This window comes from Colletotrichum navitas (assembly GCF_030913465.1).
Source record: "Colletotrichum navitas strain CBS 125086 chromosome Unknown LY79scaffold_26, whole genome shotgun sequence".
NCBI lineage: Eukaryota > Fungi > Ascomycota > Sordariomycetes > Glomerellales > Glomerellaceae > Colletotrichum > Colletotrichum navitas.
Window position 1 is genome coordinate 116479 of NW_026850572.1, and position 16060 is coordinate 132538.

Genomic DNA, 16060 nt, shown 5'->3' on the forward strand with positions numbered 1-16060 from the left:
CGGCGGTCGGCGCACGCTGATTTACAAAGGCCCAGGGTGACTGCTGTCCTACGAAGGCCCGTATTTGGGATGGCTCACGATAAAGCAAGCCCCTGCATTCAATTTGCCGGCTGCCTAGGACTAGTTCCGAAGATCCTCATGTTACTGGGCGTTGCAGGATGAGAGCCGGCGGGTCTGAGCGTCAATCACCCCAGCGAGGGCACAGGAAGGCGGACGATTCTCGATCTCGAGAAGCAACAATCGAAATCATGGGCAACAAACAAGCATATGCCTACAAGGGTGCTCTGCCACTCGTATTCCTCCCTGTCATCTCCTGCGGCTCCCGCAACGCATGCGTTTTTGGGGGTATTGGTCCGCGGCACAGAGACGGCGGGAGGAAGAGTAGGTTGGCGAATTGAAACTCCAATACGCTTATTTAGACTAGGACGCCGCCGTCCCGCATGCCTGTGGGGCATGGAGAAAACGTGTCCAACAATAGCAAGGAAGTGGAGGGGGAAAGGAGGGAAAAGAGGGTGGTGCGGGTTACCCACCGGCATTGTGATGCATTCCAATGCATGTGAATGGCAAGTGGTCGGTGACTCGGCCTGACAGACCTGACGGCTGGCCGGCCAAAGGGGTCGTCGGCACTTGGGCGCCGGCAATCACAACTCGGGTCAGCCGCAACCCCTGGTAAGCAAGCGGCTCATGGGCCATAGAATCCGTCTCCCTACTATCATCACCGCCTCCCGCCCGTTTAAGCCGTCATGGTGGTGTGGTGGTGGTGGTGGCTCATCAAGCCCCGGAACGACGACGACGACGGGATCTTGTCCCCCTTATCGCTCCTCCGCTAGGCCGCGCCTCTCATCACCTCACAATACTTCGGATCTGAAGCGTGGGATGGAATCCTTCAACCCGAGCTTCGATAGCAGGATTCACGCCCCCAATTTCGCCCCCTCTTTCCCCTTTCCCGAGGCGGAAGAGCTTACCTTACCTGACATGATCTAGCGTTTGATTCTCGAGTTCCTCTTGGGCCGCCAACGGATTCCCGGCGCGCCCCGGACGCATTGGAATGCCGCTAAATGCTACCCGAAGATGCAGGATGCCCCACGGAGGCCATAATCTCCCACCGAAATACATCCGATGGCTTGACTTAACTGAATGCTCTCGCGACAGAATACGATGATTCTGTCCGGTCAAGTGCCGCTATACCCGTGGATTAATCCATCGCCACGCCTCAAACGAGAATTAACCTGTATCCCTGTCTGTGGACGAATTCTTGGCCAAACTGCTCCGAGAGAATCGACAGCTGTCAACCTTCATGTTGCATCGAAATCGACCTCGCCCTATGCCATGCCATGCCATGCCATGCCACCGTCAGCCGCGTGAAGCCTTGCATGCACCGGACAGCAATGGTATTGGTCGATCGTATTTCCCACGACACGCTCCGTGGCTTGCCTTAAACCGTTTTATCAGTACCACATCACCTTCCGGGAACGAGGTGCCCTGTATGACACGCAAACTACCTTGTTACAGAACGGTCTGCAACAAGATGTTGCCCTGGGTCTCAGCCTTGGCCCATTTGCCAACGACGTGTCGTCGTGTCTCATGAATCCGGACTCTGCCATCGGCCAAGGCGGACCACTACACGATTCCCCCTCCTGTATCCAACTTCCAGTTCGGCGGCCAAACGCAACTTGTTTTGAAGGCGGAGACACTGGTTTGTTTTGCTTATTTGCTTCTCAGCACCCGATTAGGCCCAGCCATGCGCTTCCGTCCTGGATCGATCCTGGACTTACGCCTGACTGGGCCTCTACCTGCTTGCATCGTGCTCCAGCATCCGGCGGCGGCCCAAATCTTACAGCCGCCCGCCCGTATCATCGTGTTTTTTTTTTTCAGCCTATCCAAGGTGACCTTGCGTCCAGGCGGGCCTCTGAGACGTGCAGTCGAAAGACGAAGCATGACCCCGTCAGGGGGGCCATTCCGCCCAACACGGTCCCTGCGGCTGTACCATCGGACGTCCGACCACGCCTGCATGGCTTGCCTCGCTTCGTCGCTCTAGCGCGCCTGATTTCGGCATGGCGTGTTACCAGACTGGTAAAGGTGTTCCCAAATAATCTATTGCGCTGCCGATAGTGCTGATATGGACCAACATCCCCTTGCCTGCCTTGCTGACCCGATGCTGCTCCCTTGAACTGCCGAAGGGTGCATATCGGCAAAAGCATAGGTCAAGAAAATACACCGCCATACAGCAAAGAAAACGAAGCTTCTAGTTAGCAGAAGTCTAGTCGTATATTGAAGAGCTATCGAAAATGACGACTCTTTTGTGCCACCACATTCCTTTACCCTTCAGAGATGCCTGTCGTTCGGAGGGGTGTGTTTAAGCCACTGGGAAGTTGTCATGATCCACACTGTTCCGGTTGTCCAGATAACAAGTTTTGACAGGGGAATGAATTTGCTTCCAACAGTTCAGTGGTTCCATCATTTCTTCCACTGCACTCGAGTCGTGAGACCGTACTTCCTGTTGACGCGGCCGCCTGCCCTTCCCCACGGCCGCTCGGTTTCTCTCCACTCCATGACCCGGACGTGATCCCGGGCTAGTCGAGGCAATTACCTCGTAACCCTCTTAGGAGGATCCCCCGGTCACCAACGGCCGGATCCTTCTCCCAACTAGCGCGCTCTCCAAATAGCACCTCCGCGGTCCGTCCATCTACAGGCCTGCATGGGCTCGGAACCACCATGGACTTCACGCCATTTTACGGCTTGTGTAATTTTTCAGAAACGGACTAGCCGAGCTGCAACGGATTCTCAGTCTGCCCCAAGACCTATGGATTTGTAAGGCACTTCAAACCGCATTCTTAGGGCCACTCTGCATACGGGCAAAAACTTGGACTTTGGAGACGTTCGTTTCGATGGTGAGCCGCCGGCTATCATCCAACGCGCCTTTGCTCTGAGCTGACTCTCGATCCGTCGCACAGATCTTCATGCTTATTGTTTTGTCGTTGATAACACCCTAAACCCAGCTTGCTCGGCTCAAGGTTGCAATGGCTCCTTCATCCACCGGCATAGCGGATGGAGGCATCCGAGTTCCCCGTTCTCCGTCCCGTCAACCTTTTGATTCACCATGACGGCAATCATGCTTATGTCTCTATTATAGCGCTCAGAAACGATACCAGAGACACCAACACCTACATTGGCGACACTTCAAAGAGACACATTAAGAGTCTGCCCCCCACCACGCTCGAAACCTTACCAGAAATGCCACGCTGCATCTGTGGCCTTCGGGGCTTTTCTTCGCGCATGTTTTTGAAGCACTCAACTCCGAGTGGGTGGTCTCACAGGGGAGGAGCCAACGACGTGGCTTGCATGTTTTCCGAGTCGGCCAAGACAAACGACGCTGTTATTCGCCGCTCTCTGGTAATGTTACGTCGTTCAACATGCTTCTTCATCAGCCTTACCTGTGCTGCCACGGGTGTGAGACCTTGGTGCCGTCAAGGATGCTCGCCCGTTCCATCCTCTTTCCTTTTCCACTTGAGTCTCTGGATGTCTCAGTAACTCCGTGCTCTTTGGTGAGATCGGATTCGGCCCTATAGGGTTTCGAGGATGAAGGCTTGGGTTCTGCTATCTTGTCCGCTCACGTCCCCTTCTAAGCGCAAGCTTTTCAGCCTCATCAACGGACATGGCTGGTGTGGTCTTCCTCTGCGGGCTCCCAAAGAAGAATGAACACCCATACTACATCTGAACATCGGGCATGTCGACCCCGTCCTAGCGCCCGAACTTCGGTCCTTGGCTGGTTCATGCCTGTCTGAATATCGGGCATCTAAAGACTCTAGAGCGCAAGTGCTGGTATGGCTGGCTCGTCCCCCACCATCTCTAGAGCAGATCGTCTTTTTTTTTTCTTTCAACCCCATGGGGCCTGGCGATCCAAGAGAAGCAACGGGTTCCGTCCCTGTCATCTCTCACGCCCCTCCTAGTCTTTCTGGGCATGCATTTTGACTCCTGCCAGATCCAACTCAATCAAGTTTTCCTACCGTGCTGGGGCGTTCTGTCTCTGCACTTGCCCCCGTTCGATATGAGATGAAGGCACGCAGGGCGATCACCGGCATCTCAAGATGACGGGCCCGCTTTCGTTTCTTCTTAGGAGACCGCTCGGCTCGGAGATCCATCTCGGGCCTGCTATTCTTCATGTTACTTGGGCTCTTGTAGGTTCGGAATCGGGAGATTTTGTCTGGGAAACCATTGGTCTTTGGTCCCGGAACGTAGTGTTCTCTGTGTAGATCGCTCGAACAGTTGGATATTTCTCTTCCAAACCTAGAGTTTTGGGCGCTGAGTAATTGTTAAAGCTACTCTATCGGATCTCTCCTTCTTCTCTAATCACCTCGCATTGAAGGATGGAGGACTATGGCCATCTCCGAGATACTTTCAGAGAGTCTGGACGTCACTTTGTTTCCTCGACATGTATCGTGTTGGGGGGAGCACCCGCGTTGCGGTGACTCTTACGCAATTATCTCGTCAGGTTCTCCTTTCTTACTACTCGGACCGCCTCGAGATTCGGATCTCACGGGAGTGGCTGCTGCAAGCCCAATGTTTCTCTCTTGACTTTAACGGGGCAACGGTAACGAGTGAGATTGCGCCGTGCCATTGCCCGCAGAGCACGTCTTCCGAGAAGGGAAGAGTCTACCCGCTGAGAGAAACCCTGTGTGTCCGGACCCCCGGTCCATCCATGCAGACGCCCCCCTCTGCCCTTTGATGGCGGCTCTTCGAACCTACTTCGTCTTTGGGAATGTAGTTGTGCAAAAGTCCCACACCCTACTATCAGCACAACGTCCTGAGTGGCCATTTCTGATTGGCTGTATCCACGGCTGTAGTTCGGCCGAACGCATCCGGCGCGCACGGCGTGCCGCTTAGCCTTGGTTTGTCCATATCCCGAGGCGTACAGATTCTGACACAAGATGGAAAAGGATCCCGCGCGGGTCATATCTCACGCATCACCTTCTTATTGCCCGCCATCTTCTTTTTATATCTTTATTTTATTTGCATTTCTTTACATCTCTTTTTTTTCTTTTCTTTTTGTGCTTCTCTTTTTGGCTTAGATCGAGAACAGAGACATGTTAGCAGCGGATAAGGAGCATGCTTATTGGGGAAAGACTTGGGGGTTCCGACTCAGTTTCGTTTGCTCTACGTTGTATCTCTCTCCCTTCTGTTTCTTCTTGCTTCTTTGCGTTGCTGAATAAGTCCCTGGGCTGCCTCTCCGGTCTGACCTCCATCCCAGCGCCGCGGGAAGAAGGAATGAAACCAAACAGCCGGGATCCATCTAGAGACGTCTATGTTGCCCATTACTGTTGCCAGACAAGCCAAGTGCCGCGTCCCACATGTAGACACCTCTGGGGTCGTGGATAGTATCACACCCTTGCCGCAACCCATCCGTAAGTCCCGCTCGCTGGCTACGGCAAATCCATACTCGTACCCCCTCCCCTCAAACATGAAAACAACGTACAAGATCGCACACATGTCTGACGTCTGAAGTCTTGATTATATCCGAGGAACGAGAACCGATGCTTTGTTTCTGGTTCAGCCGGGGCTTGCCCAACGGGTTGCTCGACGGGTCCCGCTAGATTCCCGTCTTTCCGTCAGCCCGTTTCTCCGATACTCTGGTTCTAGCGGATGATGGTAGATACGTAACGCTTTCTATGAGCTACTCGGTATCTTTGGGCCGCTTATCGTTTCCTCTGTGCGGGATGCTCAGCGGGGGAACATCGTGCTTACGAAAGAGGCTGGGTAACGGAAGCACATGAAGACTACCTTCGGAAGGAAGAGTGGCCAGAACTGCAAGCCACTCGATAATCCCATTCTACAAACTTCAAGTCTCTCTAGGCAGCCATGTTCACCCTTGTCAGCTCTGCCCTCTGCGGGAATAGGGGAGGGCGAAAGGAGATTCCTCCGACCCAAGGACCGAAGCCAGGTCCAGAGTGTCGGGCTTTCAGCTGCCTTGCAGGATGACACGGGGTGGCCGTCCAGTTCCGGATACGACATTGCAAATCAAATAGAGGGCGGTCTGCGGAGCCTCCTCCTACTGGGTCGTCAGCCCAGGGATATCGTCCTCCGTCCTCCCGTTGCCGACGCTTCTCCCGCTTCCGCTGCGGCTGCCTGATTCTTTCACGTCACGCAGCAGGAAGATAGCCGTCATTGACGCTTTCGACGGGAATAGAGAGACTAATATCTCACCTCTGCATTATCTACTCCTTATTTGGAAAGCGATATCCCGCCGTCCCACCCTTCTCGCCAGCCCGAGACCGTCATTCCGCCTCTGCCCCTTCTCTCTGCTTCCTAAACTCCACCTATCGCGGGCCCCCCCAGTGCTGCGGCCTCACAAGAGACCGTGGGAAGCATACCGGCGCATGGCGCTTCCGCCGATCTGCGGCTGATTCTCGAGATCGTCCGTTTGTCGTCTCCCTCGGAATATCACACCGCGGGACGACCTGTGCGAGGCTGAGGCTCCCACGCACAAAGGTTGAGGGTCTCGAGCGACCTCCCGGTTTGTCGAACCGCTACATGGGCTTTGTGCCATATGGTCCATCCGTGTATGCTGTGTTCGGATTCCCAGAGACTTCCTCGCGTCGTTCTACGGCTGCTGCTGTCCTTCTACCTCGACCCTGCAGGTCCCGGTGTAAGCAGGGGGCGCTGGATGGAACACACACACATACAAACACAGGTCTGCAGGCGCATCCCACACCGCACACGCATATGCGCACCCACGTATGCTCATACAAAACTCACAACGCAAGTAGACCAAGCTGGAGCCATGGCCTATGGGAAGGCTCAGAAGCCACGCTACGGGGTTCCATAATTGCAGATCACGGAGGTTGCACAGGCTACGCATCTAGTGTAAGTGAGTTTATGTCTCCGCCTAGCCCTCTTGCCAACTGCAGAAGAGAGGTTGAGACTGGAGGTATATAACCCTGAGGGCGGTGGCAAATCACTTTGGACTAACCCGTCTTCGCCCTCTTTCTAGTCCTTCTCTCATTCTTCGAAATACTCGTCTATTTCCCGTCACAGTCTCCGAGTTCTCACATCGCCACTACCATTCTGTCTATCCACAACCCGCGTTTTCTCTGTCTACCCTTCCTGTTCCTGTCAGCCCTCGACGTCCCTAGCAGAACATGGAACCCAAGCCTGAGGTCGATGTTCCCGACACGACTCACGATGACACTATTTCCCTCATGATACTCGAGTACCTCTAGGCACTTCGTTGAATCACCCCTCTACCGCTCGTTATTATACAAACTCAGAAAAGGGGGTAAGCAAATCAAAACAATATGTTCGGTTCAAACATGCATTCATTTAACTTGCCCCCCCCTGCTTCGATATCAAACGGCGATGCTTTCATCGTTAACCAAAATAAGCCTTTGCTTAGTTCCTCTTACGTTCGACTTTTCACACCCGGTTCGCATTCTACGCCCTCAACTCCACGACTCGACGCCACAAAAGACCGCTCCGAGGTCTCGCAAAATCCCCTAGAAAAAATAAAATAAAAGGGGGGGGGGGGGGGAGACAAGGAACACTCCGTAGCCCAAAGCACTCCATACGAGCCTCGAGCTCTGAGAATGACTTGGCCAGGAAATGGAACGATGCTCGTTGACCTTCGGGCACACCCCCCCCCTCTACGGCAATCCCCAAAAGGTCTCGGCGCCTCCGTCGAGATGTCTCGGACTTGCGGGCTGGAGAACATATCAACCCCTGGCGGCTATTTAACCTTCCGTTCATCCATACTCGTCTATGCCGGCAACTAGATCTCGGTAGTTCGACACACCATTGAGTTCGCGGCGCCCCCCCCCCCCCCTCCATGTACCCATCCCCCCTGGCACCGCTCCCAAGCCCTCGGCACGCATCACCACACGCACGCGCCGACCATCACGTGGGCCCAGCTTCCGGGCCTCGGGAACGAACTCTTTCCACATGCGCAACGCGACTTGTCTTGTTCTGCAAACCGCTCGGGGGCACATAGGTAGTATGCTCTTTCGCTTCCCGGAATGACGGATCGGGGTCCAAGAGCGTAGCATGATCCAGTTCGCAGCGAGGCGCAGAAACTATCCGCGCTCGCGGTATATCTTAACGTCACCGTTGCGTACAATCGTCACAAGTTGCTCGAAAGAGCCGCAAACTGCTTCAACCCAGCCCAACGCCCCCCCTCCCCCCCCTTCGCCAAGCAGCCCGCGAACAGGAAAAGATGCTCCTTGTCCTTACAAGAAGCAGCAGGTTTTTATAAACTATTCTTCATTTTCGCGCTCTTGAACCCCGTCCAGATGAGAGCAAAAAATGCGCGAAGTTCGCATGTGTTGTTGTTTTCGTCTATCCTCTTGTTCCCATCCCATTTTCATCTCTCCATTTCCCCCCCTCCCCCACCGGCTCAGCCGGGCCTCCCGGTTTTGCTCGTCATTCTTCTTTGGTCACGTCTCACCTGAAATGTGTCGCTCGTCTCGAGCCGAGGGAAGATGAACTCAGAGCAAACTCCCCTCTTTGACCCTCCCCCTCCCCCCCCTCCCCTGACGTTGCTTCCATCGGACCATTTCTTATACAAACGCGCCAATGGGCAGGGTATCCTCGGAGCAGTCCTGTTGTGAATGCAAAAAAACTCACGACGCTGAACTCTAAACCCGTACCCCCTCCCTTCCCCTTCCAACCGTTGGAAGATCGGCCACTCGCAACGACGTCAATTTGAGCCGTTTCTCTGAGTTCCCAGGTGACGATGGGTGCAGAGAAGCGAGCTTCTTGTCTGTTGCGAGGGGCGGAGACTGTCGGCACGTCACCGACTGCCATGAAATCATTCGGAGCATCCAAAAAAAATGACTTCGTCCCGGGTCAGCCAAGTCTTGGATTTCCAATGGCCTTAGTTTAAGGTCTTAATCACGGCCTCGGGGATGCCCTTCATCAACCCGCTAGAGATGGGGAAAGAGAAAAGTCTTCACGGGCTCTTGGGTGGCCCAAGATATGTTGTGAGAGTCATCCTGCATATCTCATTACCTCAATCTTGTCTAGTTATCTATGTCTGTTTGTCCTTGTAGGCGGTTGGAAAGAAATGACTTTTTCAATTGACTAGGATCTCCAGACCTCCCGAAATCACCTTCTCCAGTACTCTCGCAACACTACGCCACGTGTGAAGGTGGACTGGCGGTATAAGGGGCATCTCGGGAACAGAAAAGAAAGGTTCACAGGTGTGCCGTCGTCATTTTGGTGATTGAACATTAGTCCTCAACCTTGCCGGTTCGTCAGTTATCCCTCGCTCTTCCATGATGTATTCAAATCAAACGTCACCGTATTTACATGGCATGATGGGTGAATGTACATGAATGGCGCTGATTCCATGCAAGGAAGCAAAAAAAAAAACAAAGTAGAAATAAATCAAGTTTTAGGTGATGGTCGTCTTTCTGTCTAGAGACGAGTGCGGGCGACACGCGAGCGGAGCCTGGCAGGAGGCCCGGCGGCAGCAGACCCGGCGGCAGGACTCCAGGAGGCACTAAATCGATCGGTTAACTCGTCGAGGATACAACTCGGGAAGGTCAAGCGGGAAGAGACTTACCCGACGTAGTCCGTGGGCGGCTCCAAGCTCATGCCAGTCCGGTCAAGAGGGTTTGCAGTATTACCAGCGGCATTACCAGCCGTCGGGATACCCTGGGCTCGGCAGGCAGCCTGGTGATCCTCGGGGACGGTGAGGTTGCGAAGCCTCTCGGGGGCTTCGATGATGGTGGCGGTGAGACCCATCTCGACGTGCCACTCGATGTGGCAGTGGAAGAGGTAGACGCCCGGGTTGGTAGCCTCGAAGCGGAGGACGACGTACGACTTGCCCATGACGGAGACGGTATCGCGGCGCGGAGGCATCTGGTTGAGGCGGGCGCGTTCGAGGCCAGGCCAGTCGCCCGCGTTGGTGGCAGGTCGACTAAGGACCTGGAAGTGGTGGCCGTGAAGGTGGAAGGGGTGAATGGCGGCGTCCTTGTTGTTGACGACGATGTCGACAACGTCGCCGTACTGAGCGACGAAGGGGTGTACGGCGCCATACACGACGGGGTTCGTGTTGTACTCGCCCGTGGAAGCGGCGGTGTACAGGGTCGGCACCTTTTGGTTGACGTAAGGGGACCCGTTGACGCAGGAACGGGGGATGCCATTCTTATCCTGGCAGAAGTCCCAGTCGAAAAGCAAGATCTTGGTGGCGGGGGGAGGATGGCGACATCATCAAAAGGCTGGAAGACGGAATCATCAGAGGGGCGAAACTCGCTGACGGGGTCGGTATAGAATGGCATGTTGGGGAACATGACGAGTTGACCAGTGTAGTTGTGAGGCCAGATCTGCTCGAACGTCGGGTCGGTGTAGTCGCGGTTATAGTCGCTGGCAATGAGGAAGCCGTAGTTGCGGTTGTCACGATCATTGCACTTGACCAGGATGTCGTAACGCTGAGCAGGGGCGATACGCAACATGTAAGCCGTCTTCATCTTTACGTAGGCCGAGTCGGTCGAGATCACATTCATGTCGTGAGAGTCAAAGTGAACCATGAACGAGGCAAACGCGGCGTAGTTGATCATGCGAATGCGATAGGTCTTGCCCTTCTCAAACTGGAAATTCGCTCCCAACCCGTCGTTGACAAGGAGGCCGTCTGGAATAGGTGGCGTGAATAAAGTGTTGCTCGGAAGGAACATTTTCTGCACCAAAGGAATGGCCTGATCGTTGTACCTGCAGCGAATTAGTCTAGAAGCACCCACAAAAGACAACCCCCGTCCGTCAGTGGCTTACCAGTCTGAGATGGCGAGGATGAATTCCCCCCCATTGTACTGGCCAGCGTAGGGGTCTTGGGGGTCGTGAATGATCAACGGGCCACGCATGCCGTCAGGGTACTGGCCCATGTTGTGGGAGTGCCACCAGTACGTGCCACCCACATCAGCCTACACATTCTTGATTAGTCCCCACTATCTCAAGTGGCCAGTATCTCGTTCTTTAGGCGGGCTTACGGTGAAGGAGTAAGTCATGGTCATGTCAGGGGGCAGAGGGCACTGGGTGACCATGCTTGGGCCGTCCATCGGGTTGGTACTGATCTGGTTGATGCCGTGAAAGTGAATACCGGTGGTCTGGTTGCCAAGCTTGTTGGTAAGGCGAACGACAACGGTATCGCCGACGTTGGCCTCGATCTTGGGGCAAGGCCACTGCCCGTTGATGCCGATGACAGGTCTGGAGACGCCGAGGGGAGCAGCGTTCACCCAAGTAGCCTCCCAGTCGTAGGTGACTGTGAGAGCCAGGGCAGCATTGGCCCAGGCCAAGGCGATGAGAGTCCGCATCGTGATGGGCACGCGTGAGACCAGACAAGGGCGGCCTGGCGTTCTGCGATCAAGGTGATTGACAATGGCTCCAGTCAACGAGTGGGGAAAGGAGAGTCGACCACAGGCCAGACGAACTGAAGGGGAATCAGAGGGCATATGAGAGACAGGCCTTGGTGTCCTGGATACGGGGGGGAGAAAAAGGCTTATAAAGAGGAACGACACAAGAAGGGTCGGTACGGGAGGTGTGGCCGTTGGCGACCACAGCCTTTCCGGGACCAGCCAGCCCCGGTCACTTGGTAAAGTTGTAGCTCTGACATGGTGTCGGTCTTGGGATTGCAAGAGCCGGTTGATGCCCAGGCGAGATAGGACGCCCTCCGGAAGACGACGCCGGCTGAGATGACATATGTCGCCGGGGCTGACTGCGTGCACATGGCAGGCACACTCCAGCCGGGCATGGCCAGTCGTGTGCAAGGCACAACCCGGCGGTGGCCCTGCTGCATGGTCGGATGTCCGTTACCTGCTGCCAGCCAGAAGGGAGCGACTGAGTAGGCCCTGTCGAGGTCGTCTAGGATGCTTCGTGTTGTTGACCTCTCGGCTAGGTGGCATCGCGAAGCATGGGTAGTGTGGCATGCTCTCGGACGAATGGCTGTCGAGAGGATAGACAATCTCCAGACGGATGGGGCACGTTGCTCAAGGCGCCCTAGGCTGCAGTAACACAACTTACAGTCCTATGATGATGGAGGAAACCTGCATACGAGATATCCAAATTCGATCTCAAGGTCAGAATAAGAAAACGAGAAAAAAAAAAAAAGGAATTAGAAAAAAACCCCACTCGCTGGCTGGCTCAAATGATTAAGCAAAAGAGACGTGGGAAAACACCCGAACATGCATGTTTTGAACGGCCAGTTATACGCCACCATGCAAGCAGGGCTTTGCAGGGTAAAAGAGCCTGTCCTGGGCACCTGTCGAGAGGCACAACAGCGAGTGCTGGCACAAACCCGTGGACTTGCAGGTCAAGACGCGGGGCCAGGAAGATAAACGGCGGGCTGATGCGTCGAGGAAGCCCAGAGACTGAAAACAGCTTCTCGGTTTCGCCAGCCATCCATCCATCCATCCATCCATCCATCGCGCCCCTCCCCCCTCCCCCTTCCCCCTCGGGCAAGCGAGAGAGTGAAGCAGCGGCATATGCCTGCTGTGGTGGATGGGTCAACGTGCTCGAGGTTGCAGGTCTAGTTCGGCCGAAGCGCTCAGGTACGCGGCGACGTCATGGTGGTGACCTTGCCGGGTCGCGACAGGGCCGGCGGCCTCGACGAATCAACGGCAGAGGAGCGGGACGGTGCGGAAAGATAGGATGGCCGCCCGCATCCCGTCCGTCGAGGCTTTCGTCCCATGAGATGTTGCGAGCATGCATTGTGTAGCTGCGCCATCCTAGCGTCGAGTGGAGGGTGAGTTTTGTCGTGGGGACATGGGCGAAGATGGACGGACCAATTCAACGTGAGGTCGTTTCTCAGAAGAGCCAAGATCTATCTATCTGGGGCGGGGTAGAATACGTCTTTTGGTGTGTAGTGTAAGCCTCGGACAGACCCCGTGTGGTCCATTGAGCAGTCCGTGTTACGACAAGGTCATGTGAAGTACTCAAACTACCCATGGCTGCTGTGTGCTACGCACGCATGGATGGGTGTGCTTGTCTGCGTGTTGTGTTGGGTGTAGGTAGGTAGTTCGAGAGGAAGAAACGGCGAATGTCGTACAGAGGACCCCGTAAGTGTCAATGTCCAAATGGCGTGTCAGATGGATTACCCGTTGGCGCGCCAGTAGACAGAGGAGCGGAACGGCTGGCGGGCATGATCGCAGACCAGGTTCAGGTAGTACTCGGGGACATCCACCAAAGGCCGGGGTCAGCAGATACACATCTAGATAAGTAGATGGACACCTCCTTCAGCATGGCAAAGTCCGATGCCTTGGGATGGAAACCTCCCCCCACCGTCCCGCATTAGCGCTGGCGGTGATCGTATCCTCCTCCTCCTCCTCCTCCTCCTCTCCCTCTTCCTTCAACCTACAGAAGCCCTCCCACGTTCTCCGTCTGCGCCCGGGATAGGACCCGGGGCCGCGTCTGCCTAGGTCCAAGAAACCTGGGTTATCTTGGGCAACGTCGCGTTTCTTTGGGATTGGTGAGCTCTGTCTCGTACCACTTCGCTCCGAGTCTTTCGCCTATTGTCGAGACATCAGCACACCTAGGCAGGCCCCCATCACCATCGAGCACCGTCAACGAGAGCCCCGTCGGCCGAAGTATCCTTGCTCGTCCCGTCCGCTCCGAAACCCGCCTGGTCAACGCTAGTGGCCAGCGGAGTCGTCGAGACCTCGAGTTAACCAGTCCTGTCCCTCGGGTCTATTGCTCCGGTCGTCGAATGTTTAATGGTCCTGTTTTCTGCCCAGTATGTCCTAAGCGCTGGTTTGGGAACTGTCTGCACTCTAACAACGGCCGAGGTGGTCGGATTGTCGATGGATGACTTTGTAACTTAACTGAGGGTTAGGCAACCTATCCTGATTCTGGTCTCTCTTCGAGCTAGTCCGACATCATGCTTAATCCTAGGAAGCCGGCCGTTTCCTGTGCTTGCTTACAGTTCTCGACTGAGACCGGCAGGCAAGGTCTCCGCCCGCAAGGCTACCCTCACCTGTTCCCCCGAACACGACTACGGGGTTCCCCGGCTTCTCAGATACCTGGGTAACTCATACTGGACAAGGCACATCGTACGCCACCCCATGCAGGACCGGAAGCGATCTGCAGCTAACCTACAGCATCCCAGTCCCAGATCACCCGTCCATGGTGCATCCTTCTCGTTGCCCGCCAACTGCCACTTCCACTGCGCTGGGATGGCCCTAGACAGCACGCTAATCCGGGCCGCCAGTCAAGAGCGGTTCCTGAACCATTGCCGGCCGCCCATTCACGACTTGGCGAGTCTGACCCCGTCTCCGATCGAATTGACCAATCTCTCGACATGACACAACTGCATTTGCCAGCCCGAGCCCAACGATGGCAAGCATAGAAGCAGCCTTCATTGTGAGATTCATCATGAGACGTTTCCCGCCGGCGCGGCCACGGCTAGCTAGATCGGACGGGAGTGCCGTGCTGCCAGATCACTTCTTGTCATGGAAACAGACCTGCAGCGCCAAAGTGTCTGTTCCCCTTTGCACGGTGGCGTGATATGCTCCAAAGAGGCCACCAAAAACGTTGACACGACCGTTATACGCAGTTTCTCGACAACGGAGACTGCAACGCGTGTAAGAAGCTCCCCGCAGTTGATCCCTCGACGGACACGTCAATCCTGCTTTTGAGGTGTCCCAATCTATAGGCTCCCCAAGCGGACTTGAAGGGGCTAAAGGGATCGAAGCGACGCCCCCGACCACCCAATTCATCCATCCCAAGACTTGGCCGTGAGATTCTACCAACGCACGCACATGCATGCATTGATCATGACAGATTGTCGAAACCCATCTTGGCGCGACCCTTTTTTGTTTTATTGCTTTCTCAGCGTTCGAAACCCGTCGTGCAGCCTAGCTCGACGCTGTTTCACGTTTCGATGATGCGTGCACGTCACCGTATTCCCTTGGCCCGCCTACGCATCACCCCTTATTCGCTTGGTCAACTCGTGACGGCAGCGGCCACTGCTCGCTCTTCTTCCGACGTTAGAATCGTACCATCCCCTAGCTTGCCCAGCTCGGAAGGCGCCGGCTTCGCTCATTTAATCGTTGAGCGTCTCGTGATCTGGTCGTGCGGGTTATTTGGTCCAAGCTGCCGTCTCACGTTACACCATGCTGTACTACGTATTGTTTTCGTGGCACCCACCCCGGGTCAAGGATTTCGATAGCAGGTGCGGTGTGTATGGCATGCTCGTCCGTCCTCAATGTAACATCGTTTGATCCGGACCCAATCCGGCAACTCGCCCTCGACGAGCGGTTGCGAGTGGCATCTTGATACCCAAAGATATGGCCAGCTCAAGACCCATACAGACCATCTTGCTCTTCGATGCCGAACCCTGCATATTTGCACCCTTTTGAAATACACTCGTCAGGCCTGCTGGCAATGCCGCCCCAAGCTTCCTCTCCTGCCGGCTTAGTCAACAATTGGGACCCTTGAGCCCTACGTCCAATACCTACCCGGACACGCAATGCAACCCAGAGGCTGGTGCAGGCCTCAGCATTGTGGTTACACCGATCACTATGGGAAAATGTTGCATCGCGCGCCGCCTTGTGGCCACGCAGTTACCCTTGAGTGGCTGCATGCGAGGCATCCGCCCTCTAGCGCTCGCCATTCACCGAGCCTTGCATCGGCCCCTGGTCACCGTCAGCACATATGCGGCCGACAACAAGGAGGAGAAGCCCAAGGCCACTCGACGCCTGGGGATGCCAAATCGGCGGGGAAGAGGCTAGCGGCCAGGCTCTGTCTTCTTCGCCCGCATCGTTCAACGGGGCTCGGGTCGCAGGACAATGCTGCCGGAGCCCGCTGATGACGGCGATTATCACGCATGCCTCCGACAGCGGCCTTGGAGCGAGTCTGACTGCTTCTCACCCATGGCTCCCGGTGTCTTGGCACACAATCTGGTCATCGCTTCCACACCATCCGGAGGACCTTTGCTCCACTCATCTCGGCGTCTCCACTCCCATCGGCGCCGGCCGCCCGAATTGCGGGGCCGGCGACAATTGAAGAATCCGGTGCACGAGGCCCGCTCTTTTCGGGGTTTTTTTAACCCCATTCGCTGTCCGCAGTCGTTCCTGGACTAGGC

The 16060-nt window shown here is 55.5% G+C and overlaps 4 protein-coding genes across 4 annotated transcripts; 3 read left to right on the top strand and 1 right to left on the bottom strand.

The window, feature by feature from the left end:
* The first annotated feature begins 6060 nt into the window (after window positions 1–6060).
* LY79DRAFT_552336 (uncharacterized protein) lies at window positions 6061–7518 on the top strand. Its single transcript, XM_060557710.1, has 2 exons — window positions 6061–6925; window positions 6989–7518. Exons 1-2 carry the CDS (start codon window positions 6529–6531, stop codon window positions 7198–7200), a joined length of 609 nt encoding a protein of 202 aa, XP_060414592.1. The 5' UTR covers window positions 6061–6528; the 3' UTR covers window positions 7201–7518.
* Window positions 7519–9405: 1887 nt separating this feature from the next.
* On the bottom strand, window positions 9406–11297 carry LY79DRAFT_589899 (multicopper oxidase; the record flags this gene model as incomplete). The annotated part of the gene is made up of 5 exons (XM_060561078.1): window positions 9406–9490; window positions 9554–10173; window positions 10200–10698; window positions 10759–10907; window positions 10974–11297. 5 exons carry the CDS (start codon window positions 11295–11297, stop codon window positions 9406–9408), a joined length of 1677 nt encoding a protein of 558 aa, XP_060414593.1.
* Window positions 11298–13718: 2421 nt separating this feature from the next.
* LY79DRAFT_183286 (uncharacterized protein) lies at window positions 13719–14568 on the top strand. The gene has a single exon (XM_060551321.1). The coding sequence runs from the start codon at window positions 14040–14042 to the stop codon at window positions 14277–14279; it is 240 nt and encodes a 79-aa protein (XP_060414594.1). The 5' UTR covers window positions 13719–14039; the 3' UTR covers window positions 14280–14568.
* Window positions 14569–14824: 256 nt separating this feature from the next.
* On the top strand, window positions 14825–15233 carry LY79DRAFT_552349 (uncharacterized protein). The gene has a single exon (XM_060557711.1). The coding sequence runs from the start codon at window positions 14858–14860 to the stop codon at window positions 15143–15145; it is 288 nt and encodes a 95-aa protein (XP_060414595.1). The 5' UTR covers window positions 14825–14857; the 3' UTR covers window positions 15146–15233.
* The last annotated feature ends 827 nt before the right edge of the window (window positions 15234–16060 follow it).